We start from the raw sequence: 27,796 nt of genomic DNA, 5'->3' as shown, positions 1-27,796 counted from the left end.
CGCGGGGTACTTCCTATCAGCAGTGCTCCTGTCGGCCGCTCGCACAGGGATGGCTTTGGTGGAGCTGCGCCGCTTCCGAGGCTCGTTGCTGGGCGCGCTGGTCGGGGACTGCTTCGGCTCTTTGTGCGAGGGACTCGAAAATGTATCGGTGGAGTGGGTGCATAGATTTGTGCACACCCTGGGAGGCAGGGCGGACGGTAAGCGCTACTTGACCGGTGTGCATATTTGTGACTGTAGGAAGTATTGGCCGCACCGGAGAGAGCGCCGCTGTGATTGGACCCCGCAGTCACGTGACATATGTGCGGCCCGGGCTGCCTCAGTCTTGCTGCAGCATGCTTGTGCTCAGGTTCCGCGGTGCCCTGCTGGGGGCGCTAGTCGGCGACTGCTTGGGGGCCGTGTTTGAGAGCAGGGAGGCAGTAGCTGCCCGGTCTGTGCTCAGCTTTGTGCGGGGCCTGGAGAAGAGGGACTGGAGGAAGTCAGGTACAGGGGTCGGCGGGGGGCAGTCACTAATGGGATGCAGCTGTCACTGGGGGGGATGCGGCTGTCACAGCAAGCTCAGCACTCATCTGGCTGTCAAGCATCAAAACATAGCGCTTTTTTTGAGTGTTTGAAGCCAGCCTTCCATGGCTTGTCCCTGTGTACTGTGGAGCATCTGTCCTGGGCTGTAAGGGGCTGCTCTTGTTGCTGGAAGCAGACAGCGCCGTACAGTGCACAGTGTCCCATGCTGGTATTGCACTTCCTATTGAAGTGAATGGACAATGATTGCCTGCTGATCGGTGATCCCTTCTGATCTGCAATTAATAAACTGTGGGCCAACTTTTTCCAGGTCCCTTTGGCTGGGTGGATTCTCTGCCTGTATGATGAGCGCTGGTGGACAATCTAGCAATGTGATGAGCAGTCGTCACTGTGGCGTAGGGTCGTTGGGGTGCCTAATTTAAGGCCACACTCAGGCTATTACTGATACACCTTTTATAGATGAGTGTTCAGCCCAGACCTGAACTCACAGCATCCATGACCATGTGAGGCCGGCTCCATAGACCCTCGGCCAGGAGCAACCCATTAATATGGATGCAGACCCTCCGCCCATCTGGAGGCCCGCGTACCGCCATGTAGGTCCGGCCTCCCACCCCGCGGTCCTTCTGAAGCCCTGAAAACAGCGTCAGGACTGAACCAGTGACCGGAACTAGTCAGAGACCAAAGGTTCCACCCCTAGTGTGCCCTAAAATAATGGGAATGCAGAGTGGTGCTTGCTCCCTTGACACACTTTGGCTAATTAACCCTTTATGCTCCTTTTGCACTGGACGATGGTCGTCTAAACGACTGCACGAGCGCTGATGTTGCTGCTAAGGTCGTCTGTGCTCGTGTAGAGTATGTACACAGAAAGACGGATCGTGGACTTCTCGCTCGTTGCTTCACCTTCTATGGGAGGCGCTGAGCGGGAAGCGTTTACACGGAACAGGAAGCCAGCAATAGTTTTATGTGTACCGAAAGTCAATGATAACGAGAAGCAAAGGAACAGTAAGGCCTCATGCCCACGGCGCAACGGACTCCGCCCGCGGAATATCACAGCAGAGCCCGCCACGGCGCCCCCTAAAACCGCCATACTCACTACTCCGGATCTGCTGTACGCGTCCCACCTGGCGGGCCGGCACGCATGCGCAGTACAGTGCGTGACATGCTGGATGACGCGGTGGGCAGGGACACGTATTCGCACAATACTTCCGCTGTGCTACGGCAGAAGTATATTGTGACAGCTGGCTTCCATTGACTTCAATGGAAGCCGGCCGAGCGTATTCCCGTGGCAAATAGAGCATGCCGCGTTTTTTCACGCTGTGGAAGTCTTCAGTGGAGTTCTGCAACGTGAACATTAAGCTGTTAGGTTCAATGGAACCTAATAGCCCCGAGAGAACGCCGAGGATTTCCGCCGCGTGAAATGCGGCAAAAATCTGGCCGTGGGCATTAGCCCTAAGATGGATAGATAGATATTCTTATTTTTTTGCATTTATACTGAACGATTATTGCTCAGTCGTTCATTTGAACGATAATCCTTGTGTGTAAGTGACCTCAAAACTCCTTTTTACTGACCTCGCTATTGGGCTTTAAACATGCACGTCTTTTTAAGGTGGCGGCTTACACATAATGGGTATTATCACGTTTAACAACCTAGACAATGAAAATATTTGCTGTTTAGCCCACGTAGTAAACGCCATGAAATTCAACTTTAACACCTTTAATGACGCGGCCCTTTTTTTTTTAAAAAAACTTCCGTTTTCGCCCCCCCCACCCCTAAAAAAATCGTAACTTCTTTATTTATCCATCAACGTCGCTGTATGAGGGCTTGTTTTTTGCATGAGTTGTATTTTTCAATGGTGCTATTTAATGTACCATATAATGTACTGAAAAACTTTTACAAAATTCTAAGTGGAGTAAAATGAAAAAAAAAATGACATTCCGCCATCTTTCAGTGCATTTTGTTTCTACGGCGCACAAACTGCAAGAAAAATGACATAACTGTATTCTATGGGTCAGTACGATTGCTATGATACCAAACTTGTATAGTTTTTTTTTTTTAAATTTTTTTTACTGTACTACTTTTTTTCTTTTTTTTTTTTTTCAAAGACGTTTAATTTAAAAAAAAAATTATTTTCTGCCGTCATCTTGTGCACGCAATATTTTTCCATCGACATAGTTCAGCGATGGCTCATTTTTTGCTGAATGTCCTGTAGTTTCCGTTACTACTAATTTGGAAAACGTATAACTTTTTGATCGCATTTTTTTCTGGGATACAGGGTGACTGAAAGTGCATTTCTGGTGTTCTCTATTTTTTTTTTTTTGTTGGACTAAGTTCACCATGCGGAATAAATAATGCGCTTCTTTGATAAATCGGACTTACACGGACGCAGCGATACCAAATATGTATTTTTATTTTATTATTTACACTTTTTAATTATAGATATAGCAAAAGGGGGGTGATTTAAACTTATATTGTGTTTTTTTTTTTTTTTTCTTAATTGTTAAAAAAAGAGCAATAAAGTGTTTTGTTTTTTTTAAACTTTACTGATAAGTCCCCCTGGGGGACCACAATATGCGATACTTTGATTGCTCTTGCAGTATGACGTAACACTGTAGCATTACGCCAGCCATACTGCATTTTGACAGCCAGTCTATCAAGCCACCCCATGGGGATGACTTGATAGGCAGCCCTGGGGTCATTTAGAAGGCCCCCGGCAGCCATGACACCAGCACGGCTCCCCCGATCTCACCGCGGGGGGGGGGGGGGGGCGTGCGGGACCCCCAAACATTGTTCGGGGGCTTTAAATGCTAGAATTGACAGCGGCATTTAAAGGGTTAATAGCCTCGATCGGCCAATCGCGACTATTGCCCGCAGGTGTCAGCTGTACTAAACAGCTGACGCCCGCGCTGTATGAAGAGAGGTTGCCCCATGACCTCTCTGCATGCATAACCCAACGCTCCAGGACGTACATTTACGTCCTGGAGCGGGACGTGGTTAAAAAGCTGCAATAGCTGCCCATATATGTGCTGTAGTAAATGATTCTTCCGTGTCCATGAGCGGTAATTAGTGTCAATTTTCCGCTCACGGGGGAGAATCGCAGCATGTTCTATTTTGCACGGGAAAACGCGTGGACGGCTTTCATTGTAGTCAATGGAAGCCGTCCGTCCCATGATACTTCCACAGTGTTAGCACGGCGGAAGTATTGCTGAATTGTGTATCACAGCCCAGTGCGTTATACACTGCACTGCGCACACGCGCCGGCTCACCGGACGAGAGACTCACAACGGATTTGGAAAGGGGAGTATGGGATCTTTAGGAAGCACAGTGTCTGATTCTGCTGCGATATTCCACTGGCGAAGTCCATCACGGCCGTGGGCCGATGCAGAATCGGTTGTTTTTCTTTTAAAAACGTGTTTTAATTGTGCAAAGGTAGTAAAAATAAAAATCTCCCTAAACTTGGCATTGCGGTAACCGTGCTAATTAAATAAGAAAGTTATGTTGTCCTTACCAAATGGGGATTGCTGGGAAAACAAATCCCCAAGACAATGGCAGAAGATCTGGATGTTCTTCATATCCATCCACTGCCTGCACCGCACATTGTGTGTACCCCAGAGTGGGGCCATTAAAATATACAACTTGTCCCAATCCTCTGCCAAAAACAAACCCTCATGACTAAGGGGTTAATGTCAGTGGCTTTAGTGATATCTGTCGCCCAAAGGCTGCTGATGTCAAAATCTGCTTACGGCACAGTCTATGCTGATGTGTTTTTGCTGGATGTCTCTGCATAGAACAGCGTAGTGTTAGTGCTGTCATGCAGTGTGACAGCCCAGCAGAAAGGACTGCGCTGCAAACTGTGCCAAGTGTGAAACTGTCAAATGTGAGGAACAAGAAAAATAAATTCCCTTGAGTCCCATTCACTTCAGGATAAGTCATCAGCAGTGCATTGGTGGGGGTCCGCCACTCAAGATCCCCGCTGATATCAGGCCAACTGTGGTTAGAGCTGGAAGTAGACTGCAGTGCTGATGGCTCAGCGGCCCGGTATGGTAATGTCGGCACGCCTGCCATTGAATTCATTTGCTGCACCTGCAATACTATTCTGGGCCATTGCACTATGGACAGAGCTGCCTGCTTTCAGCTATGTCTGCAATGACGGCAGACCCAGCAAACAGTTGATCGGTGGACCTATCCTGAGGATGTCATCAGTAGAAGTCTGACAAACCCTTTTTAATACAGTTCTTCACAGGGAGATGTACTGCAGGTAACTGAATAGTTTAATGCCAGCTTAAACCATCCAGTCAGCTGCAGGTTGAACATTTACTTCCTGGAGGTTCGGGGTTTGCCTGGAGGCGGTCTGGAGTTGACTTAATGGACTAAAAAAAAAGTAAAAATTAATTTCAGAATTGTTTAATTACTTTAAAAAAAAAGTAATAAAAGTTTAACCCCTTCTTGCTTCAGGACGTACATTTACGACCAGGAGTGTCGGGGTACGTATGAAGAGAGGTTGTGGGGCGACCTCTGTTCATACAGCGCAGGTGTCGGCTGTTTATTACAGCTGACACTCACGGGCAATAGCTGCAGCCGGCCGGCCTTTCGCAGCTATTAACCCTTTAAATGCCGCCGTCAATTCTGACAGCGGCATTTAAATGAAAACGCCCCCCCCCCTCCACCGCGGTGAGATCGAGGGAGCTGTGCAGGTGTCATGGCTGCCAGGGGCCTTCTAAAAGAGACTGCCTATCAAGCTATCCCTGTGGGGTGGCTTGATAGACTGCCTGTCAGAATGCAGTATGACTTAATGCTATAGCATTACATCATACTGCAGGAGCGATCAAAGCATTGCATGTTGTAGTCCCCCAAGGGGGACTTAAAAGAAAAGTTAAAAAGATCAATAAAGTTTTTTTTATTTTTTTTTTTTTTTTTTTTTTAGATATTCACCGACGAAGAATCTGTTAACATTTTTACTAACTCTATTAATTTTTAAAATCTGGACAGAATAAAACATATATAAAGAACTTCTTTATCCCCACATTCGTTGCTGTGAGAGGTAATAGGGACTTTCCATGCAAAACTGAGGAACTTCTCTAATTGGGGGAGATACCTGGGTGTGAGAGAGGTATCACCAGCGCAATAAAACTTCCCATTTAACGGGAATTAACTCCTAATGCGCTGTTTAGCATAAAATTAAAAAAAAGGCACAACTCTAGATGCCCATCATCTTTTCTATCATAGTTGTGTGACTGGGCCAGGAATGTACCCCACCTAGGAGGAGCCCATCCATTCAAATTTAACCCCTTTCTCTCCCTCCAGGGGCAATATCAACCTGTGAGTCAGAATAAGTTCAAACGGAATTTCAGGCTCTGGAAAGCGGCTCTTTTTTTATCAACATTCCTGCTTTCTATGTTTGCTGGAATTCTTTAAAGGGACTATTTAACCTTTTATACACTGAGTATTAAAGGATCTGATACATAATTTGACACCCCCTTTTTCAAGATCACCCTATAGGGATATAAATATCTCTGTAACCTCTCCTAAAATACCCTCAAAGGATTGGGGCACCAAATATTCTGGAAACTGTGCTCCTCTGTCCTGACGGGTCACTCTGTGACTAAGTTACCAAGAACACAACACACCTGAACTCCCTTTACGCTTAAGGGACAGGTGAATCAGATTAGACTATTTATTTAAAGGTGCAGTTTCAGTATAAAACACTGCAATACACTATCACCTGACTATCTACAAAAAGATTTTTGACAAAAGGCGTTGCCTTATCTGTCTCTACAACCCGGGCTGAATCAATGGCCATAGGCTACCATTCCACATATACTATAAATGTTCTATAGGTGGTCTAGGTGCCTGGTACCCATTAAATAGCAGGGTTACATAAGAGACGGTTCATGCGACTGAGGAGCCAAGGAATAAACTATCAGAAAAGATACATTCCCGATGGGCCCTCGGGATTTATTATATGTGTTTTGTTCTGTCCAGATTTTAAAAGTTAATTAAAGTTAGTAAAAAAAAGTTATATTGCTGTGTCCAAAACAGTCCAATCTATCAAAGTAATTTACCCTGCACTGTGAACATTGTCAAAAAGAATAAACAACGCCAGAATTGCACATTTTTAGTCACTCTGTCTCCAAAAAAAACTTAATAAAAAGCAATCAAAAAGATGTATGTACTCCAAAATGGCACTAATAGAAACTATAGGACGTCCCACGAAAACGATCAACGATCGCACAACTATGTCGATGGAACAATGAAAAAGTTATGGCTGTCAAATGCTCCTATGAATCTCCGTGCCTGGTTATTGGCCCGTGTAAAAGCCTTTTTTAGGCTGGGGTTACACACTGCGGACAAGCTGCATAGAATTCAAATCCGCAACATGTCAATTGTATCGCCGTTTTTGCTGCGGGCTCTCTTCTCTCTGTCGCCGGTTTTGAAGCAGCGTTTCTACTCCAGAAATCTTGCAGAATTTCCGTGCGGTCCCGCTGCAGACATTCTACCCTGTGGGGACCTAGAGCTCAGGGGAACAAGGCTGAGCCATAAACCTGCATTCTCTTGTTTCCTCTGGCAGCGCTGATGTACACAGATGATACAGCCATGGCCCGGTCGCTGGTGCAGTCTTTGTTAGAGAAGCCACCTTTTGATGAAAAGGATCTTGCCCAGAGGTACGTCTGCTATTACTTTAAAAGGGCATGCTTTACATATAAGTATATATTGTAAGTTCACATGTATTCAATAAGCAGAAACTATTGTATGTGCATCTCAAATAAAACCACATGCTTTATTGGGGTTTTCTCTTATAGAAAGCTTAATCCCTTAAAGACCAGGGTGTTTTGTACTTAAAGGACCAGACCCTTTTTAAAGATTTTACTAATTTGAGGGTCTTATATATATATTTTTTTTTATTCTTCAGTTACCAAAGTTATTTTTGCAGTTTTTTTTGGATCAGGTGTGAATATTGGCTCCGTACAGTAGCAGACTCGCAGATGTAGACAAACCACTTCCTTCCATATTATCCTTCTAAGGCCTTAGTCACACGGGTGGTTTTTCCCGCGATTTGCGGATCGCATGACGGATGCGCATCCGCAAATCGCGTGACCGGGGCCGAAAAATCGCCCGAAAAAACTGCTCCTAGCCGCGTTTCATTAGAAACGGGCCGGAGCTGTCCAGCGCATTGAATTCAATGGAGCCGGCAATACAGCCGGCTCCATTGAAAGCAATGGGCTGCGTGCGATCTCACGATGAATTTTCGGAAAGAGAGTTGAGAGCTGCCCCTGATTGGTCCCTGCGCTGAGCCAATCAGAGGCAGCACTCACTCACCCATTCATGAATTCAGAGTTTGTTTCGAGTAACGAACCCCATTGAAGTCAATGGGCGACTCGAGCATTTTTGTATATGACTGGTGCTCCGCTAAGGTTCTCATTTGTGAAAATCTTAGCAAATCACCAAAGTCATGTAAAAAACACAGAAATGGATAGGGCAGGTGAGGAGCAACATGCAGGGCTGCATTTCGGGCTCCGAGGTCTCACTATTAAGCCACAATAGTGGCAAGAGTGAGACCCCCCCCCCCCCGCACTGTCAGCATAACGATCGTTCTCCTCTGCCACAGCTGTAACAGCTGTGGCAGAGCAGAACGATGTTAGCCCATTGAATTCAATGGAGCCGGCTGTATTGCAATGGGCTGCCGGCGAGCGCGGGATAAATTTTCGGGAAGGGCTTAAAAATATAAGCCCTTACCTGAAAATCATCCTAAAATGTGTAAAAAGTAAAAAAAAAAAATATACTCACCTTGTCCCGGCAGAACGATGTTAGCCCATTGAATTCAATGGAGTCGGCAATACAGCCGGCTCCATTGAAAGCAATGGGCTGCGTGCGATCTCACGATGAATTTTCGGAAAGAGAGCTGAGAGCTGCCCCTGATTGGTCCCTGCGCTGAGCCAATCAGAGGCAGCACTCACTCACCCATTCATGAATTCATGAATGGGTAAGTGAGAGCTGCCTCTGATTGGTGAGGCTGGGACCAATCAGAGGCAGCTCATTCAGCAGGCGGGGATTTTAAATCCCCACCTGCTGAATACTACTCAGAGCAGTTCAGAAGAACTGCCGGCCGGCCGCGGCTGAACTCCGTCTGCCGGGACCAGGTGAGTATGTGTGTGTATATATGTATATGTGTATGTGTGTATGTATGTATATATATATATTATATAAATTTTTTTTTTTTGTTTTTACACATTTCTGGATGAATTTCAGGGAAGGGCTTATATTTTTAAGCCCTTCCTGAAAATTCATCGTGCAATCGCCGGAAGCCCATTGCTTTCAATGGAGCCGGCTGTATTGCCGGCTCCATTGAATTCAATGGGCAAACATCATTCTTCTCTGCCACAGCTGTAATAGCTGTGGCAGAGGAGAATGATGTGTCTACTATATGTTCTCAATGGGGTCGGCGCTGCTGCCGCCGGCCCCATTGAGCGCATATAGAGAAGAGAACAGGAATCGCAGATCGCAGATAGGTGCGATCTGCAATTTCTGTTCTATAATTTATCGGACGAGCGCATAAAAAGCGCTCATGTGTCCGATACCATTGCAAAGCAATGGTTTTATAAAATCGCCGGACGCATGCACAAATCGGGCGAAAAAACGCCCGTCTGACCGAGGCCTAACCATGCATTTTGGACTTCGGGCGAAGGGCTTCTGGTTGGTAAGATGACACATGCCAGGATCCTAAATGCATTGCTAGAAGTGTAATAAATTGGTATGTGGATAAGAAGTTGATGAATATAATTGTACCAATACCTGCTAGTTTGCTGCTGAATAACCTTTAACAATGTAATCTTTTCAATCCACTAATTCTTGTAATTCTTGTTTTAAGCATAACATTTGGTAACCCTAAGAAAGAGGAAGTTTTGAAGGGAGTAGCAGTTATTACAAAACGTTGTACTCTTGGCTTGGAAATTAGGGGAAATTTTAGCTGAACGGCAAGTAGCAGAGCACAGCACTATTGGTTCTGGACCACCAATCCATGAAAGTGCTATTGAAGGGGATTTTCATGATCATGCCCAGAACGATTTAAGTATATTTCTCACTCCTCTGTCAGCATGTTGCGATTTTCCTATTTTATCACTTGATAAGTACAAATTATGAAAATTGTAATGCAATTGGTTATATTCAAATATATGAGGTGCTGACTCCAGGAATAACATACCTAAGGTTGGGTTTACATGGGACATAAATCCCGCGGAAATCTCGTGGAATGACTGCAGCGGGACCGCACAGAAATATAAGATTTCCGTGGCAGAAATGCAACTTCAAAACTTGCTCCGTTCAGTGAGGGTTTTGAAGCTGCTTTCCCGCCTGCATTCTGCTACGGCCATCTCTCCCCATAGAGAGGATAGAGAGGCCGCAGCAGAGATGGCAATACAATTGACATGCCACAGCTTGGAATTCCACACGGCATGTCAGTTTCAGCGTGGCTTGGCCGCAACGGCTTCTCCACAGCGTGTGGACGAGATTTTTGCAAAACTCATCCACTTTGCTGTTTTATCCCAGGATAAAAATTGCGGGAGGAATTTCCGTGCAAAAAGTTTGCACAGAAATTCCACGACAACTCTGCCCCGTGTGAAACCAGCCTAAGGGCTATTTCAGACGACCGTATATCGGCTCGGTTTGCAATAGGAGGGGGCGAGACGGGGGTGGAGCTAAGTATCGGTGTTTGGCTCCCCCTCTTCCCCGCCCCTCCCATTGCAGATAGTGGCAAGGGGCGGGAGCTCAGTTCCTGCTCCTGGCTCTCACCCCTTCCCCCCTGTGGCTTCTCCACAGCCTGTGGACGAGATTTTTGTAAAACCCCCCCCCCCCCCCCCCTCCTGCAGACAAGGACACCGTATATCGGCTCGGCGTGAAAACCGAGCTGATATACGGTCGTCTGAATAAGCCCTAAAGCTGTTCTTGAGGCTGTGGTTTGAGAGAGCCCTTTTGATACATACACCTGTGTCTTCGATGTTTTTCTCTCCCTGACTGGAGTTAATTCCCAGAGGGAAGAAGTGACTTGGAGCTGGTAAAGTAATACCTCAATTTAGGTGATACTCAAGGGGTATCAAAGCCTCATCAACCAGGTATGCCCAGTTGTCTGTAAAGTGCATCAGAGAAGAACACAACATGGAGCAAGTAAGTGGTGTTCCAAATCTCTTCTGAAGGAAGTAGCTCATTCACAGGAGTCTTTATTGCAGAAAGTGGAACAAAGAAAAGAATATTGGTCCAATCACAGGGAATAGCACTCTAAGTTACACCTTATTGCAGTAGCAAATCATTAAAGTGTAATACTGACAAATGAATACGTAATGTGTGCATATATTAACTACATCGATAAAAGTAAGGAATTCTGATATGACTAAATACTGGCCTCCAGGAAATGCTAAAGCTCGCAGTTTTAAGGACAGTCCAGTCCAATTTACATAACTTGACGAGCGTCAGACTCAACAGTATTAACCCCAGAATAACAAGTGTAACTAGATCCCTTCAGTACTTTCACAGAGCACTTATATTCACACCTGATCTTTTGCTGTTGAAATTGTCCTGAGAGCAGAACATTGTACATGCCGTCCTATTTGTGGAGCGTGGGTCTGAAGCTGCTGTAAAGCATAATCTCTAAATGCTGTTAAATACAACTCGGGCAAGATGGCAGTCCCCATAGTAATGGATTGAGGGTACGTTCACACAAGCGTGTTTTTGTGCGTGCATACGTCTGCACCTAGGTACAAGCGTAAACACAGCTGCGTGCTTGTTGTCAATGGAGCCGCAGCTGCTGCCGGAGGCTCCATTGAAAACAAATGCTCTGCCGGCCCCCTGCATTCTTTTTCAGGGAAGGGCTTTATAAATAAGCTTTCCTGAAAAAGAAACGTTTTAGTGCAAAACAAAAAAAAAATTAAAAAAACTTACCTCTCCACCGCTGCCGTGACCCCCGCAGGCATGAAGAACACATCTGCCGCATGCGGCAGATGTTTTTTTCACCCCCCGCTAGTTAAAAGAATTCCCTGTTGCTACATATGTCACATCTGTGGCAGAGGCAGCAAAGGGAATCCTTCAATTCTCAACCGAAGCTGTCACACGACAGCTGCGGTAGAGAATCCTGCCCTGAAAAGCCATTTAAAAAAAAAATAAAAATGCTCACCTCCTTTCAGCTGTCGGGGCTCAGCCGCGACTTCTGGCGCTGTCCCCAACTCTGTAGTTCTGAGCTATCAGCAGCCGGGGATTTAAAATCCCCGCCTGCTGGTAGCTCTGATTGTGATTGGCAGAGCCAACCCGGCAGCTGTCAATGGCTTTTCAGGGAAGGGCTTCATAAGCCCTTCCCTGAAAAGCCAATTAAAAGTAGAGTAAAAAAAAATTTACTTACCTGTCGGCCGCTGCTGGCAATTGATTTCAGGAAAGGGCTTCGAATATAAGCCCTTCCCTGAAAATAAAGTATAAGTGGTTTAAAAAAACAAAAAAAATAGATACTCACCTCCCTTCAGCTGCCTGGGCACAGCTGCGTATTCTCCTGCTGTCCCATGCACTGTGATGCTGATCTATCAGCAGGCGGGAATTTGAAATCCCCGGCTGCTGATAGATCAGCACCACAGTGCAGGGGACAGCAGGAGAAGACAGGACTGTGCCCAGGCAGCTGAAGGGAGGTGAGTATCTATTTTTTTTTTTTTTTTAAACCACTTATATTTGATTTTCAGGGAAGGGCTTATATTCAAAGCCCTTCCCTGAAATCAATTGCCGACAGCAGAATCCTCTACCACAGCTGCGGTAGAGAATTGAAGAAGCCCTCTGCTGCATTTGCCACAGATGTGGCAGATGTAGCAGCAGGGAATTCTTTTAACTAGTAGGGATGAAGGAAACATTTTTTTTTCAGGGAAGAGCTTATATGTAAAGCTTTTCCCTGAAAAACAATTTGGGTGTGCCAGCAGACCGTTGTCTTCAATGGAGCCGCCGGCAGGAGCAGCGGCTCCATTGAAGAGAGTGCCTGCATTTTTTAAATTTTTTTTTTTTTTTTTTTTACACTAAAATTTTTCTCTCTCAGGGAAGGGCTTATATGTAAAGCTCTTCCCTGAAAAAGAATGCAGGGAGCCGGCAGACCATTGTTTTCAATGGAGCCGCCGGCAGCAGCCGTGGCTCCATTGAGAACAATGCGTGCATTCCCTATGGTGCACACATGTCCTATCTTTGCAGGCACGCACTTGCAAAGTACGGACATGTGCACACACCATAGGGAATGCAGTGTTGTAAATACAAGCGTGTTTTTGTGCGTGCGTATGTATGCACCAAAACACGCTTGTGTGAACGCACCCTGACAATAGAATAAAAAATTCTGCACTCAGAAAATGCCTGAAGAGAAACACATTCCATTTGTCTAAATCTAGTTTTAATTAATGTAAAATTACTTTGATCTATAGTCCCTTTTTTAAAATGCTGTTAATTCTTGTGTTTTATATCTCCACAGGTTCACCACGGAGTACTTCAATGATCCTGACCGTGGCTATGGCTTGGGAGTTGTACATGTGTTTGAAAAGCTTCAAAGTGGAGAGTACTGTAACGTGTTCACCCCAGCTAAGGAGCAGTTCAATGGGAAAGGTTCCTATGGAAATGGAGCAGCTATGAGAGTAGTTGGGGTTCCACTGGCATTCCCCTGTGTTCAGGATGTTATAAAGGTTACTACATACAATGTGATCACCATGTTTTTTTTGTTTGTTTTTTTCTTTGCTTCTTTTTCCCAAGCAAAAGCTTTAAGTGATGAGACTTGTGACTTTTGGTCATATGGCATATGGATATAAGCATGCCCTTGTGTAATAGATACAGCTCATATAGCCTGTGCATCCTGCTTTCCTCTGCTTGCCCTATGTGTTCTCTCCTTGTTTCCCTCCTATCTCAGTACTGAGCAGTAAGTAGCCATCAGTCCCTGTAGCTCTGTAAGTCAGCTATGTCTGCCGTACACTTGTACTTGTAATGCTGTCGCTCCTGGAAGACTTTGTACTGTGATTACTGCTGAACTCCCTCATCTAATTGTATTACATTATGTTCTTTTTCATGCCAAACCTCTGCGGTGCACAAATCAGTTGCCCGCGATTTGACCACACAGTGTAGTAGAGCAGTAGGCATACTCGTATTAGTTGCTATTGGCAACTTGTAAACACAAGGATGATTACTGTGCAATTGTGCTTTGCAGTGCAATTGCATTGTCTCCTGTGATTGCTGCAAAAACCATATTTTTTCCACAAAGTATAATGGCACAGTAAAGTAATGATACTTGTAACTGGCTGTTAGCAACTTCTCCCAATTGATCTGTACATTGCAGAGCTCTGTCATCAGAAAGAACACAACGATATGTCATTGGAAGCAGTAGTCAGCGGAAGATCTTCTGACGGGTACTGGTACACTTTGACTAAGGCCGCCTGCAGATGGCCGGGTCGGATCCGGCAGCGAGAATTCTCGCCGCGGGACCCGACCCGAGCGCCTGCAGAGAGCAGCGCGTACTCGCCCGCGCCCAGCAGCTCCAGATCTTTCATGTGCCGGCTGCCGAGCTGCGAGCCCCGCACAGAAATAGAACATGCCGCGGTTTGTTTGCCGCACTAGATTTCGCGCGGCCAAAGCGCAGCCGTCTGCATAGCGTTTGTTAACCCAATCCTATGCAGGTACCAGCGGCGGAAATCCTGCGGGAAATTCCGCTGCGGAATTTCCGCCTGTCTGCAGGCGGCCTAAGGGTCCTTATTACATGGGATGACCTGTTAGGCACAGATGCCAGACAGCTTGTCCTAGCGGTCTTCGTTCCTGTGCTTCTACACAGACACAATGTTTGCTCAGTGAAGAAGGGTGCAGCAGGTTTGGGATCCTTCCAGCCGCCTGCCTCCATTCACAGTAAACAAGCACTCGTTTATGGATTAGCGACTGTCTGCTAACACGGGCCGATTCATCATTCAGTTCTTAGGTATGCATAAACTGAACGATTTTTATGAGTGGTTCATCGGTCCATGCAAAAGAGCACTTAACTTCACAATCCCTTCCTCCATTATGTATGTTTGTCTGTCTTCACTCGGTGAAGAGAGGTGGGGTCTTGGTTCAGGGCCAGCAATTGGTCAAATGCAGGATGAGAACTAGGGGAAAGGAAGCATGTATAGTACCAGCAGACCCCTCCGGCAGGGTTACCCCCCACTGAAAAGGAGTGGATGGTTTATAACAGTGCAGCAGCTCTGGGGCACTTTACAGGAAAATAAAGTATACACCTCAAAACACATTACAGCACAATCTGTGGTATGAGAGCTACAAGCATTTACTGCAGTAGTTGATGAAATGACAGCTTTAATCATCCCCTTCCATTTGTTTATCTGAATTAAATTGGCCTTGCCTGGTAGGTTTGTGCCAGTGAGGCACAGCATTAAAAAGAGCAGAACAAAAAGCGTAAGTAAAGGATGTGAGATGTGAAAAATGGTAAAAATTGTAACTCATTTGTTCAGCGATGTAGCTGGATGAGGGCTTGTTTTTTTGTGGGAGGAGTTGTATTTTTCAATGGTACGAAAATAAATTTTAAAAAATGAGGAGGGAAAGAAACGACCTTCCGTCATCTTTCGGTGTCTTGTTTCTACGGCACAAAAATGATATGCTAACGTTATTCTATGGGTCCGTACGATTACTACAATGCCAGACTTGTATAGTGTTGTGTTTTTTTTTTTTTGTTTTTTTTTTGCTGTAAAACTTTTAAAGATATTTAATTTTTTTTCATTATTTTCTGCTGCCATCTTCTGTATACAGTAACTTTTATTTTTCTAATTTTGTGCGGTACATCCTGTAGTTTCCGTTGGTACCTTTATTGAATACATACAACTTTTTTATCATGTTTTATTACATTTCTTCTTGGAGATAGGGTGACCAAAATAATTGCATTTGTGACGTTCATTATTTATTTTTTCCAGACGACGTTCATTGTGCGCGGTAAATAAATTACTTTGATCTGACTTTTACAGAGGCAGCAATACCAAATATGTATTTTTGCTATATTATTTAGTTTTATTTTATTGCAAGCAAGGGAAGGGGGGGGGGGGGGTCGAACTTTTTACTAGGGCTTTTTTTTTTTTTTTTTAAATAGTAAAACTTTTATCTTATTTTGACATTTTCTTTTAGTCCTTCTAGGGGACCATAACATGCGATACTTTGATCGCTCCTGCCCTATGATGTAATGCCACAGCATTACATCATACTGCGATCTGACAGGCAGTCTAACAAGCCACCCCACGGGGATGGCTTGATGGGCATACTGCCAAGACAGCCCTAGGGCCTTTCAGGAGTCCCCCGGCTGCCATGACACCTGTGCGGCTCCCTGCAATCTCATTGCGGGGGTGGGGTGTACGGGACCCCTGAACTATGATTTAATTGCCGCTGTCAGAATTGGCATATAAAGGGTTAACAGCCCCTGAACAGCCATGCAGCTTGTCGGGGCTATTGCCCGCAGGTGTCAGCTGTAACTAACAGCTGACACCCACAATGTATGGAGGCAGGTCGCAGTGCGATCTCCCTCCATACACATCTTGCAACTGCAGGACCTAAATATACTATGGGGCTGTCACTAAGGGGTTAATCCACAATGGATGGCACTGTTGGCTTTGGATCAGTAATCATGCAAATTGCATCATTGGAGGGGAGTGTCTTTGCTTATCACTCTATTTAAACAGGCTCTCCCTGCCTGTTGCTGAGCCCTCTGTCTGCGGATGTGGGGCATGGCACTTTATGTATGCAGTGGTATTAACTTTGCAAGAAGATGGCTCTGGATAAAACAATGGCAGGCGATGTACCGTCAAAACGCCATGTTTTCATCCTTCCCTTCCAACTAGTTTTTTTTTGGTCCGCAATGTGAAAAAATTCTTGAGACTCTGAGTCCAAGGGGGTTAAGTTTCCTGAAATAAAAAGAAGTCCGGATACAGGCCTTTTCAGGGACAAAAGAGAAGGTCCCCAAGGTTTAGGCTTAATACAAGAAAAGATACAGCTACATCTTTCAAAAGGAAAATGGCCAAACAAATCATCCAGGATGCGTGACGCCAGGCCCCCACAGCTTCCAGTGGTAACCAGACTAAGGGCTCATGTCCACGGGCAAAATATGATTTAAGATCCGCAGCGGATCTCCCGCATGCGGATCCGCATCCCATAGGGATGCATTGACCACCCGCGGGTACATAAATACCCGCGGATCGTCAATAAAAGGGATTTAAAAAAAAATGGAGCATGGAAAAATCCGGACCATGCTCCATTTTCGTGCGGGTCTCCCGCGGGGACGGCTCCCGCGGGCTTCTATTGAAGCCTATGGAAGCCGTCCGGATCCGCGGGAGACCTAAAATAGGAATTTAAAGTATTTACCATCCGGCGCGGGCGGGGAAGGTCAGCTGTTCCTCACGGCCGCATCTTCCTTGCTTCGGCTCGGCGGATGTGCCCGGCGCATGCGCGCGGCACGTCGGCGACGTGCCGGCGACGTGCCGCCGGCGTCAGGAATTAATCCGCCGGCCGAAAATGAAGATCCGGCCGTGAGGAACAGCTGACCTTCTCCGCCCGCGCCGGATGGTAAATACTTTTAAATTCTTATTTTCGGCGCTCATGTCCGCGGGGCAGGAGGGACCCGCTGCAGATTCTACATGGAGAATCTGCAGCGGATCTGATTTTCCCCGTGGACATGAGGCCTAAGGATTTTTTCTAAGATATGGGGAGTAACTTCCTGGGTCTCCTCTACGATAACCAGGGGATACACCGTAGAATTCTTAAGGCTTCCTCCAGACAACTTCATTTTCAACACTTGCAGAAATCTGTTCCTCCTTCAACTTTTACAAGAGTTTCTACAGAAAGTAGTCCTGGAAGAAGTTCACAGAGCAGAAAGGGGACAGCCTTTCCAGTCACAAAACCAGGGGGCAAGTGGAGGCCTTTGATGGATCTCCACTTTCTCAACCAATACCAAATTAAATTTAAAAATGGGAACCAGCAGATCTATGATGACAGACTTTCTTGCTACAATCGATCTTTTAGATGCATATCTCAACAACCCAATTCTTCCAACACACAAGAAATACCTGAGAATTGCTATACAGGCAAAATATGGAATACTTCATCTCCAATTCCCATGGGTGCCATTCGGCAGATGTTTCACACTAAGAATGTTCACAAAAATAGCGGTGGTCTTTACATTCGCACCCAGGATAAAGGGTATCTGTCTGATTCCGTATCTCGACAACCGGCTAAAAATCTTCTCAACGTCGGCTCTGACAGGATCTACAACGAACCATCCAGATCTTACAGGAGCATCGTTTTTTAGTAAACCACAAGAAATCACAATTTCATTATTTTTATTTTTTTTTTCCCCCTCAACAGCCGGAGTTCCTGGGTTTCATACAAGACTCATCAGTTACGAGTAAAGTTATGCCCAGAGATGATTCTATCTAGACAGAAATTGGTGAAGCATCTTCTGTCACATCAGAGTTTACAATCAGAGGTGCCATGAGATCTTTGGCCCTCTTAATATCGACAATAGACGCTGTTACCTGGGTGAAGGCTCGTATCGTTCCACTGCAATATCCTACTGTCACGAGACACCTACCGCAGGTCTCTGAACAAATCCATTTTTCACTCTTCCTCCTGTCAAGATCTAAAATGGTGGCTGTGTCACTATCCTCTTCTCTAGGGAAGATGACTTTTCTATGCGCTGTGATGCCCATGTACACAATCTGTGGGTACAGATGAGATGGAAAGGAGCTAAAGTCTGTCAGGTTGCTTTTTTGATTCATTTTCATACTCCTTGAGTCATCTGGTGTCGGGACAAACCAATAATTTGCCAACAGCCATATATATCTACAAACCAGGTGGATTCACATGTCAATAGATGGTCGAGTGCAAAAAGTGAATGCAATGGGCAGAAAACCATTTCCTAGGGAGATCAGCCAGCCACATAAAAGGCACTTTAAACACCAAAGCAGATCATCTCCACTGCAGAGATACTTCTGGGAGCCTCAACTTCTCTGGTTTTCATCAGATAGTGAGAAGGATGGGCAATCCAGACGTAGATGCCATAGCAATAGCGGAAACCACCAAGGTCATCAGCTTCTGTTCACTCTCTGAAAACCCTGGCACTGGATGAACTTTTATGCGTTTCCTCCTCTTCCACTGATGCCCAAAGTCCTCATAGTGTTGAAAGAACAAGCAGATGCAATAGCCATTCATATTTATTTATTTATTTATTTTTTATTTTTTTTAATTTATTTTTTCTGGCCACAACGAGCCTGGTTCTCCCTAGCGTGGAGTCTAGTGAAGGGCACTTTCTGGAGGCTTACTCTCAAAGAAGATCTATTATCCAAGAATGGTGTTCTTCATCATCAACTCCGCATTATGAAACGGACAGCCTGGAAGCTCAGCGGGAATCTCTAAAGCACTTGCGGTTACCAAATAATGTGGTTACAACATTAATGTGCACAGACCATCTACAGTAAAACTATAAAACAGAGTCTGGTTACTCTTTTTAAAACGGGGTTCTACGTTAATAATTTTCTTCTCGACTCTGTCATCTACAGTTTCTACAAGTGGGCCCTTCTCAAAGCCCCAATTAAACACAATATTCCAATAATTTGATCATGACCTTCTTTAGAGCCTAGAAGAATTTATCACCAGCCTTCCACTCTACCTCTCCTCTTGGGATTTTACGGTCGTCTTTTCTTCCGTAGTTAACCAACCCTTTGAGTCACAGAAAAAAGTTCTTGACATTCAAATCTTACTGTCTTGTGGCTTTTATGTCTGCTAGGCGTATAAATGAATTACTGGCCACTGCCTTGTACTCCGTACTATACCTGGGTTTATGCCTAGGCTTTGCAAGGTAATCTTGATCAGTAAATTTGCTTGCCAGATTTATATATTTTATTTATTTATATTTTTTAGTTGAGAACAAGGCTACCAGTCTAGATATTGATTTAGATTGACTTATCTGTCTGATTGAATTGAAAGGCTCCTCCTAGCTATTAGGCTAAATAGGGGGTATTTACCTCAATCTGGAGTAGTTGCGAGTGGAGACAGGGCTAGTATTAGCTAGGAGATATTTTTCTCTTGTTTTTTGAGATGGGGTTCATTCTAGTTTTAAAGAGTTTTGCTCTAGGAATTTGATAACACCTAATTGGGTATTTACCCACCTTTTTTGAAAAATTTTATATATTGATATCAGATAATTTGGGTATGAAATGTTCAGCAAGGTTCCTGAGGAGTCGGTCACATGATGAAATGCGTTGAATCATAAAACTAGTAGTGTTGAGGGTCCTTTTAGTATGGACTAAAACAGCTATACCGTCTGACAAAAGAAATAATGTAGTAAATTAGAGAAGGGCAGAATCCTCAAGAATACCCACCTCCTAGAATATTAATTGTAGAGCTTAAACTAGCTGTATAAATCAAAAAGAGGTTGTGCACGAATTTAGCATCTAAATAAAGTTACATAAGTTCATCTGGGGTAGTCGGATGTATTCAAACCGGCCCTCTTGCCCTTATCCCCAGTGGTTAGGAGAAACAATACCCCATTTCTGAGAGAATTGAAAAAAATAGTGACCCTAATGATATGAAAAGTAGACACATGGGTACCACCAAGGGTGGAAATAATGTTTTGCCCACATCTAGCGTACCCTGAACATAAAGGGCCCATGACCCATGTGATAATACACTGGAAGGGAACATACTATCTTGGTTGGGCAATGGGTTTGAGGGTCTGGACCTAATAAGAAAAAGTGGGAATTAATCCATTAAAGGGATTGTCCCGCGAAACAAAGTGGGGTTATACACTTCTGTATGGCCATATTAATGCACTTTGTAATGTACATTGTGCATTAATTATGAGCCATACAGAAGTTATTCACTTACCTGCTCTGTTGCTAGCGTCCTCGTCTCCATGGTGCCGTCTAATTTTCAGCGTCTAATCGCCCGATTAGACGCGCTTGCGCAGTCCGGTCTTCTCCCTTCTGAATGGGGCCGCTCGTGCCGGAGAGCGGCTCCTCGTAGCTCCGCCCCGTCACGTGTGCCGATTCCAGCCAATCAGGAGGCTGGAATCGACAATGGACCGCACGGTGCACCGCGGGTGAAGATCCCGGTGGCCATCTTACTTAGGTAAGTAAGAAGTCCCCGGAGCGCGGGGATTCGGGTAAGTACCGGACCGTTTTTATTTATTTTTTTTTTTTTAACTCCTGCATCGGGTTTGTCTCGCGCCCAACGGGGGGGGGGGGGGGGGGGGCTATTGAAAAAAAACAAAAACAAAACCCGTTTCGGCGCGGGACAACCCCTTTAATAAATCCCTCTATGGGGAGAGGTGGTTTGTATATATCTTTGTTTGTCTGTCTTGAAGCCTTCTATTATTATATGTATCTATTAGGTTATCTTTTAAGAAATCAAATCAGTGAAGGTATAATATATAAATGGATTTTCGTGTGTGTGTTGTGTTTTTTTTTTTTTTAAATTTTTTCCTGTCGCGGTGACCATTATCAATCACTGTAGGTTGGATAGACTGGCAGCAGAGGAGGGTCCCTTCTTTGGCAAGAGTGCTAGAAATGGCATCTTCTACCTTACCCATTTGGAAATTACTGCTTACCAAATCCCATTTGTTTCTGTGTTGCCGTAGGACAATCAGGAAAGTGTAAATTTACTTACCCCAAATTTCTATTTCCTGGAGTCCATAGGCGGCACAGCTTTCCCACCCTTTTAATAAACCCTGCCTATTTATAATTGTATCTGTGTCTTCGTTCCACCTTTTTGAAAAAGCATGCTAATTAATAAGTTAATTATTGCTTATGAACCTGTCTGGTTGTATCTAGGGGACTTAACTCATGTATTTCTGTGCTGCCTATGGACTCCAGGAAATAGAAATATTGGGTGCGTAAATTTATAATGTTTTTACCATGATGTCTAATTTTGTCCTGAAAGTTTCTCTATTCCATTGTTCATTCTCATCTAGAACTAGTCTCTTATTGTAGTACATGAGCCACAAAATGGATTTGGAACTCCCTAATAATACATTTTGTCTTCTTCAAACAGTATGCTAAAATCAGTGGAGAACTGACGCATGCGTCTTCACTGGGATACAATGGGGCCATCCTTCTGGCCCTGGCCGTGCACTACGCTCTTCAAGGAAATCTGAGTCGTGAATCTTTCCTGGGGCATCTGCTGAGTAACATGCAGGAAGTAGAAGCAGATGAGAAGTCTCGGAGTGATGCTGTGGGGTAAGTTAAAGTTTTAAATGCAATTTCAAGCATTCTGTTGTAACGTTACAGTTAAAGGGAACCTCTCAGCCCTTATGCTACCCATTTTGATAGAGTAGTTTTATTTTTGTGATCTGCACTTAGGAGTTAATGTGATGTAAGTTTTGAGTACTTGCATGTTAAACTCTGCAGTGTAGCCAATGCTGCAATAAGTGGTCTAATGACATGCTGGCTTCTCCCTATGTACAGTAATAGAGTAACCAGTCAGAGGGCAACATACAGGACCTGACTGGTTCCCTTTAACTTGATATACACTTTTGGCTTTCTTCTCTGCATTTCACACAGATTTCTCAGTGAATTTTCCAATGGGAGCAACATAATATGGTCCTGAACAAATCCTAGAAGCTATAACACCTGGAAACTAGCTGCTAAAACCTAACTTTTTTTTTTTTTTTCTCCTTTTTGAAGATCCTATTTCTCATCACAGCAACAATGACAGCGCCTCTTGTCTCCTACAGTAATGTGTCCATCCTGTAAGACAAGTTCAGATACATTATGCTAGACAAAGGCTTACTTTTTGTTACAGCCAATTTTTCTTTTTATGCAAGAGTCTTCCACTTTTTGACCTTTTTTAACTTTATTTTTGTGAACCGCACTTGCATATTTATAGCTTGTTCAAAAGGTTTCTCCCCATTTAAAAGAATTTTTACAAATTATAGATACATTTGTCAGATGGTGGTGGCAGGTTTCTGGTGCTGAGATGCCCACTGATTGCCATGCTCTACTAGAGAGAGGTTGTGGTGGCCATTTACAGCTGCTCTTCTGAGTGAGGCCAATAGAAATTGAACAGACGTGGTGACCTGAAGAGTGCTGCAGTCTCTTTAGTCTAGCACCGGAGGTTTTAGCAGGATACGGTCTTTCTCTGGTTTCTGAAATGTCAAATAGTATTGTGTACACATTTACTTTAAATTTTGGGTTTAGAGCACTTGACAAATTCGCTGCTTGGCAGACTGGAAGTGTTATATGTGTTAAAGACCATAAAATGTAGTAGATGGGCCATAAATATCAGATTAGTGGTGGTCCAACTAGGCATTCCCAGTCAATCACTCGGTTTAAGGGCCCATGGCACAACTCTGGTCTTTAAGACACTGAGATGTCTTAGTAGGCACAAGCACTAAGAAAAGTACAGAGCTGTGCCTAGTCAATGAGGAGCACTGCAGTCCCTTCAATCAACTAATTGATTGAGGGGTGGGTGTTGAGAGTTGGAACTCCACCAATTTGACATTGATAACCCATCCTAAAGATAGTCGTCATGGAAAACCCCTTAAATCATATAAATATGACTTGATTTTCAATATGCTTCATTAAAGTTATTTTAATTCCCTATTTCTCCCTTTAGACTGGAGCTGGGAGAATTTCCTTACTGCAACAAATTAAAGAAAGTTAAGGAGTTTTTAGACAAAGGAAATGTGTCCTGCAAAGATATAATCGATGAACTTGGTGAGTGTTTTCTTTTGGGGTAAATGTACTGTAATTGTAGTTAGAGCTCAGTGGCATGAAAATGTGAAGCCTCTAATGAGACTGATGCAATTTAACTAATAAAAGGTATCTGTACTTTGCCCATGACAGGTATAACAGTGGCGCCATACCCAAAATTTATGGGGCAAAACAATGTAATGTGTAGGTAATCTAAACAGATTGGCACCAGCTGCTTGTCAGATCATTTCATGACCTTATCAGAATTATGAGATCATATTTTGTCCTAGATCATGAGTTGTGGACATATGGCACATAGGAGTAGCACATGTGAGCATTTTCATGACACGCCAGCAATTGATCAGGTGATGGGAGGGATTGGCTTTCCGCTGCATTTCTGGCCATCAAGGACTTCATGTTATCATTTTCCAAAAAAATATTTAAACATTTGTTTTTATTTTTTTGTGTTTGCAATAGAAAATAAATGGCCTCAAAGTACAATAGAGATTAAACGGCATATCTTGATTGTGAGACATTTAGAAAGCATTATCACTGGTTTTAAACTATAGAATCGTTATCAGTAATTGACCAGAAAAAGATTGCCATTCAAACACTCAGTCAAATAGGTGACAAAGGGAGTGGGGGGTGCCTATAGAGGGACGGAAAAGTCATGTAGGTTATATGGTTGAAGTACATGGACAAGTGGGCCCATGATGTGAACATGTAGGTTGCCTAAGGGAGAGGGAGAGGGGTGCCCAAGAGTGTATGATGTCCTTGGGATCTCGGATTCTCTGAAATTTCTCAAGGATTCCCCTTGTCAAGGCATTTTCATTGACCGTATAGTAGTTAATCTTCTCTTAACTTCAGGGAAGTCAAGAGTAGGCTGTTTACATACAGGCAAAAGATGTGGGGAATCATGAGCTGTTGCGAAGAGTGAGGATGTAAGAGAACGTAAAGTGGAAGGTGGGGTGAGAAGGCATGCTGAATATTTGACAGAACCCCAAACTCTAAGGGTAGTGTCACATAGTTAGTTATATACATGGATACTCTTTGGGAGGGGTACAGAGCAACCCTAACATTTATAGTAGGAGCATTCTGCTTCTAATGCAAGCAATAAAGGAAACTCTGAAGTAGCCTGATATTTTACTAGGTAAGTTAGGTGGGGTGCATAATGTTAAGTGAAATGCCATAGAATTTTAGGAGGATCCTCTTTCTGCAGCAATGCAGTCCGGCTACAATATTTTGTACCTACGCCATTTCTCTAGTAACTTTCCTAAATGGGTTAATAGTGTTATGTACGCAAAACATTCCTACTTGATGGTTGTTTCTGACAGCTGATGGCCACCGGCAATTGCTACGAATGGAGTTAAGTCCAGTTGTGGCCGTTAACCACTTGGGTGCCACTGTGAAAGCTGGCTGGAGGAGAGGCCCCATCAGGGCAGTATATAGTAGAAGGACTATGATCCAATATCAAGTTCCCTACAGGAACTAAAAAAAAAAGTTTTAAAATATTTTAACACTATAAATTAAATATTAAAAGCTGTGAAAAATGTATCTTCTGAATTTTCCAATAAACAGATTTGGTATTTCCATGTTCATAAAATAAGAGTTAGAAAATGACAATTGTGGGAGGTTTTGGTTATTCTATCTCCCAAAAAATGTAATAAGTGAAAAAAAGATGAATGTACCCCAAAATGGTACTAATAAATACTATAGCTCGCCACTCAAAAAAACAAGGCCAATCAACTTAAAAATAAAACATTAGCGGGTCAGAATATGGCTGCAGAAAGTAATATAAAAGGTCCCTGTTCTTGGCCTGACACGTAGCTTTTGTACACTTTTTGGAACACAAAAAAATATATATTGTTATAGAAGACTTGCCATTGATGCTACCACAATCTACATATACTTTTTACGGCATTGATAACCAACAGGATGACACCTGCTTTTTTTCGATGTTTACCCTTAATATTTTGCCTCAGCTTTCTCAATAACGAATAGTAATATGTTGCATTGATAGTTGAACCCTTTGGGCGGTAGTCCATGAGCAGGACTTCCTTCTTAATCCAGAAAATGGTTGCCATTTACTTCTGTGCTGACTTTTGCACACTGAACTTCTTTGACCTGGGGGAACCAGTTACCAGTTTGTCCAGGAAATCTGACTCCTTTCTTGCAAAATGCTCCAAAACAGCCACCGATGTCTCGTCTTCTGTTTGGTTGTCAAGTCTCGGGATCCCCTTTGCTATAAGCTTTCTAATTCGCAAGTCGTTGTGGATAATGGCACCAACTCTCTCACGTGATATCACCAAATATGTAGCAATACTTTTGGCTGATATACGGCAGTCCTCCATGATCGGGTCATGGATGGCTTTCATATTTGCAGGCAAGAAGACAGACAGGCCTTCCACTTGTTTTTTTCCTTTCAACACCGAAAGGGCCCGTTTTAAAATTTACAACCCAAAGGTAATCTGTTGCATATAAAGGGCCGCTGTCACCCAAAGTTTGTGACCTTTTCATCATGGATCTGCTTTGCACCTTTCCCTTAGAGAAACAGGAACTGCATAATGGTCCTATGCTCTTCCACACTGAACGTCTCTGGAGATACTGCCATGTTCACTTTTGTACTGGGGGGGGGGGGGGGGGGAAGATGATTTAAAGTCATAGTTGATTTATGCACCATTGAATACAGACAAGTACACCCTGCAATTGGTCACAATCTATTTAAAAAAAACAAAAACTAAAATCCCTCATTTTTCACAGAGTACAGAAGCCAATAATAGGCTGATATTTCCTGATCTGTAGAAAGACTTTGCAGCAATCATCTCACGAACATCACAGTTAGGATTACATTGAAAGTTAAACACCTATATGTAAATAACACAGGATCCACCATTCACAATGGGTATTGGCTGTGACTCCTCCCCCTCCCTGCAAAATCACCTCTGCACGGGTCACAGAGCATCTATAGAACAGTCTCCATGCAAGTCAATGGGTCCCCTCCTGTCCATTGTGGGAATGGTGCTGCTGTAAACCTATAAATGCTGCATCGCATCACCAAAGTGATGCAAGGCAGTTTTGTTACAAAAACGCCTCGCATCTGCGGCAAAATCACACATTGGTGAGCGTGATATCGGGCTGTGATGCATGCCCTGATATTGCTCCCACCTGTGCGAAGTTAGCCTTATTCATGCTTGCAAAATTTGTTTAATATTACATCATAAGATGTGCAGAAGCTTCTAAACCGTGTGCACAGTATATTTAATTCTTGATTCATTGATTTCCAAGGTAATGGTGTTTCTGCTTTGGATTCTGTACCCACTGCAATCTACTCTTTCTTACGCTGCCTGGACCCAGTGGATGATGTTCCCAAAGAGTTGAACAGCTTGCAACGTACAGTCATCTTCTGCATTTTACTAGGTGGAGACACCGATACTATTGCGACCATGGCTGGGGCTATTGCTGGTGCTTACCATGGAGAGGACCAGATTCCTGAAATATGGAGAAAGAATTCCGAGGGATACAAGGATGCAGAAAATTGGGGTAAACAACTGTGGGAATTATACAATTCACGACTTCCTGAATGACTAAAGGAACTTCTATAGAATCTATACAATTCTATATATGAATTCTATAGCATCTATTGCCTCTGAATACAGGGTGAAGATTAAAAGAACTCAGGAACAAAGACGAAAGTTTTTCTTACATTTCGGTGAACTTTACTGTTTGACTTTTGCTGTTTGACAACGAGATTGACAAAGTAACGTTTTCAAACCTATCTTGTGCTTTGTAACCCTGTTGTCTACTGGCAATGTAGGATTTACCATTTTCAAACCACATATTAGATGTGGCTATTGCGGTGTTCTTATAAATCACTGGTTAATCTAATGTCCGATTTGCAGTAATGACATATCGCCATGTTGTCGCAGCACGTCTGCGGACCAGATATATTTTGATTGTGTCAAACTTATTAAAAAGCGATAGCAGCTGCTCTGGAAATCATGACACGTTACACTCGTGGTCTAATCAGAATGATCTCTGCTTTATTTGATCATATAGCAATTTTTATAGTCTTAAATCAAAGGGTGCGCCTATCTTCCTAGCCAATAAACAAGTGTAGAATGTTGTAGAACATTAGTTCTGATTTTGTCATTTTGTTTTCGACATAAGAGCACATGTTATGTCATCATAGTTTCTTATCAAGGGTGCTTCTTCTGGCCGTGGCAGCAAGATAACCGAGCCGAAGCGGCTATGCAAGACTACGCCCTACAGCTGAAAAGCCTCCTAATATAAAATGTCTATTTCGTAAAGCTCCACATACAATTTTGAGCACAATAAGGAATATCTTTCTAATCTTTATATAAAGATAAATTTGGCAATGTTACATATATATTCACTAACAGCCACAAGGTGGTGGTTCTCTTTTTCCTTTTTTTTTTTTTTTTTTTCCTTTCTGAGCCAGCACCTGCTATCAGTGCTGGGATATATCGGGGTCGGAGTGGAAGTAGCTGCTCCGACCCGTATAGTGGGTGGTGCTAGTAACTGCAAGCGCAGCTCTCATTGACATGAATGGGAGCTTTGTCTGCAA

The 27,796-nt window shown here is 43.8% G+C and overlaps 1 protein-coding gene across 2 annotated transcripts; it reads left to right on the top strand.

Annotated features, from left to right (window-relative positions):
• Window positions 1–27,345, top strand: ADPRS (ADP-ribosylserine hydrolase). Of its 2 annotated transcripts, none has more exons than XM_066574983.1 (6): window positions 1–197; window positions 7,083–7,176; window positions 12,990–13,197; window positions 21,572–21,756; window positions 23,135–23,235; window positions 26,497–27,345. In XM_066574983.1, the coding sequence occupies exons 1-6, from the start codon at window positions 50–52 to the stop codon at window positions 26,793–26,795; spliced, it is 1,035 nt and encodes a 344-aa protein (XP_066431080.1). In that variant the 5' UTR covers window positions 1–49; the 3' UTR covers window positions 26,796–27,345. The 2 variants fall into 2 exon arrangements, with proteins under 2 accessions (XP_066431080.1, XP_066431081.1); XM_066574984.1 differs by lacking the exon at window positions 1–197 and adding an exon at window positions 313–480.
• Window positions 27,346–27,796: the final 451 nt, after the last annotated feature.

Source organism: Eleutherodactylus coqui, chromosome 1, assembly GCF_035609145.1.
Source record: "Eleutherodactylus coqui strain aEleCoq1 chromosome 1, aEleCoq1.hap1, whole genome shotgun sequence".
NCBI classification, from domain to species: Eukaryota; Metazoa; Chordata; class Amphibia; order Anura; family Eleutherodactylidae; genus Eleutherodactylus; species Eleutherodactylus coqui.
This window is presented reverse-complemented; position numbering and strand designations above follow the sequence as displayed.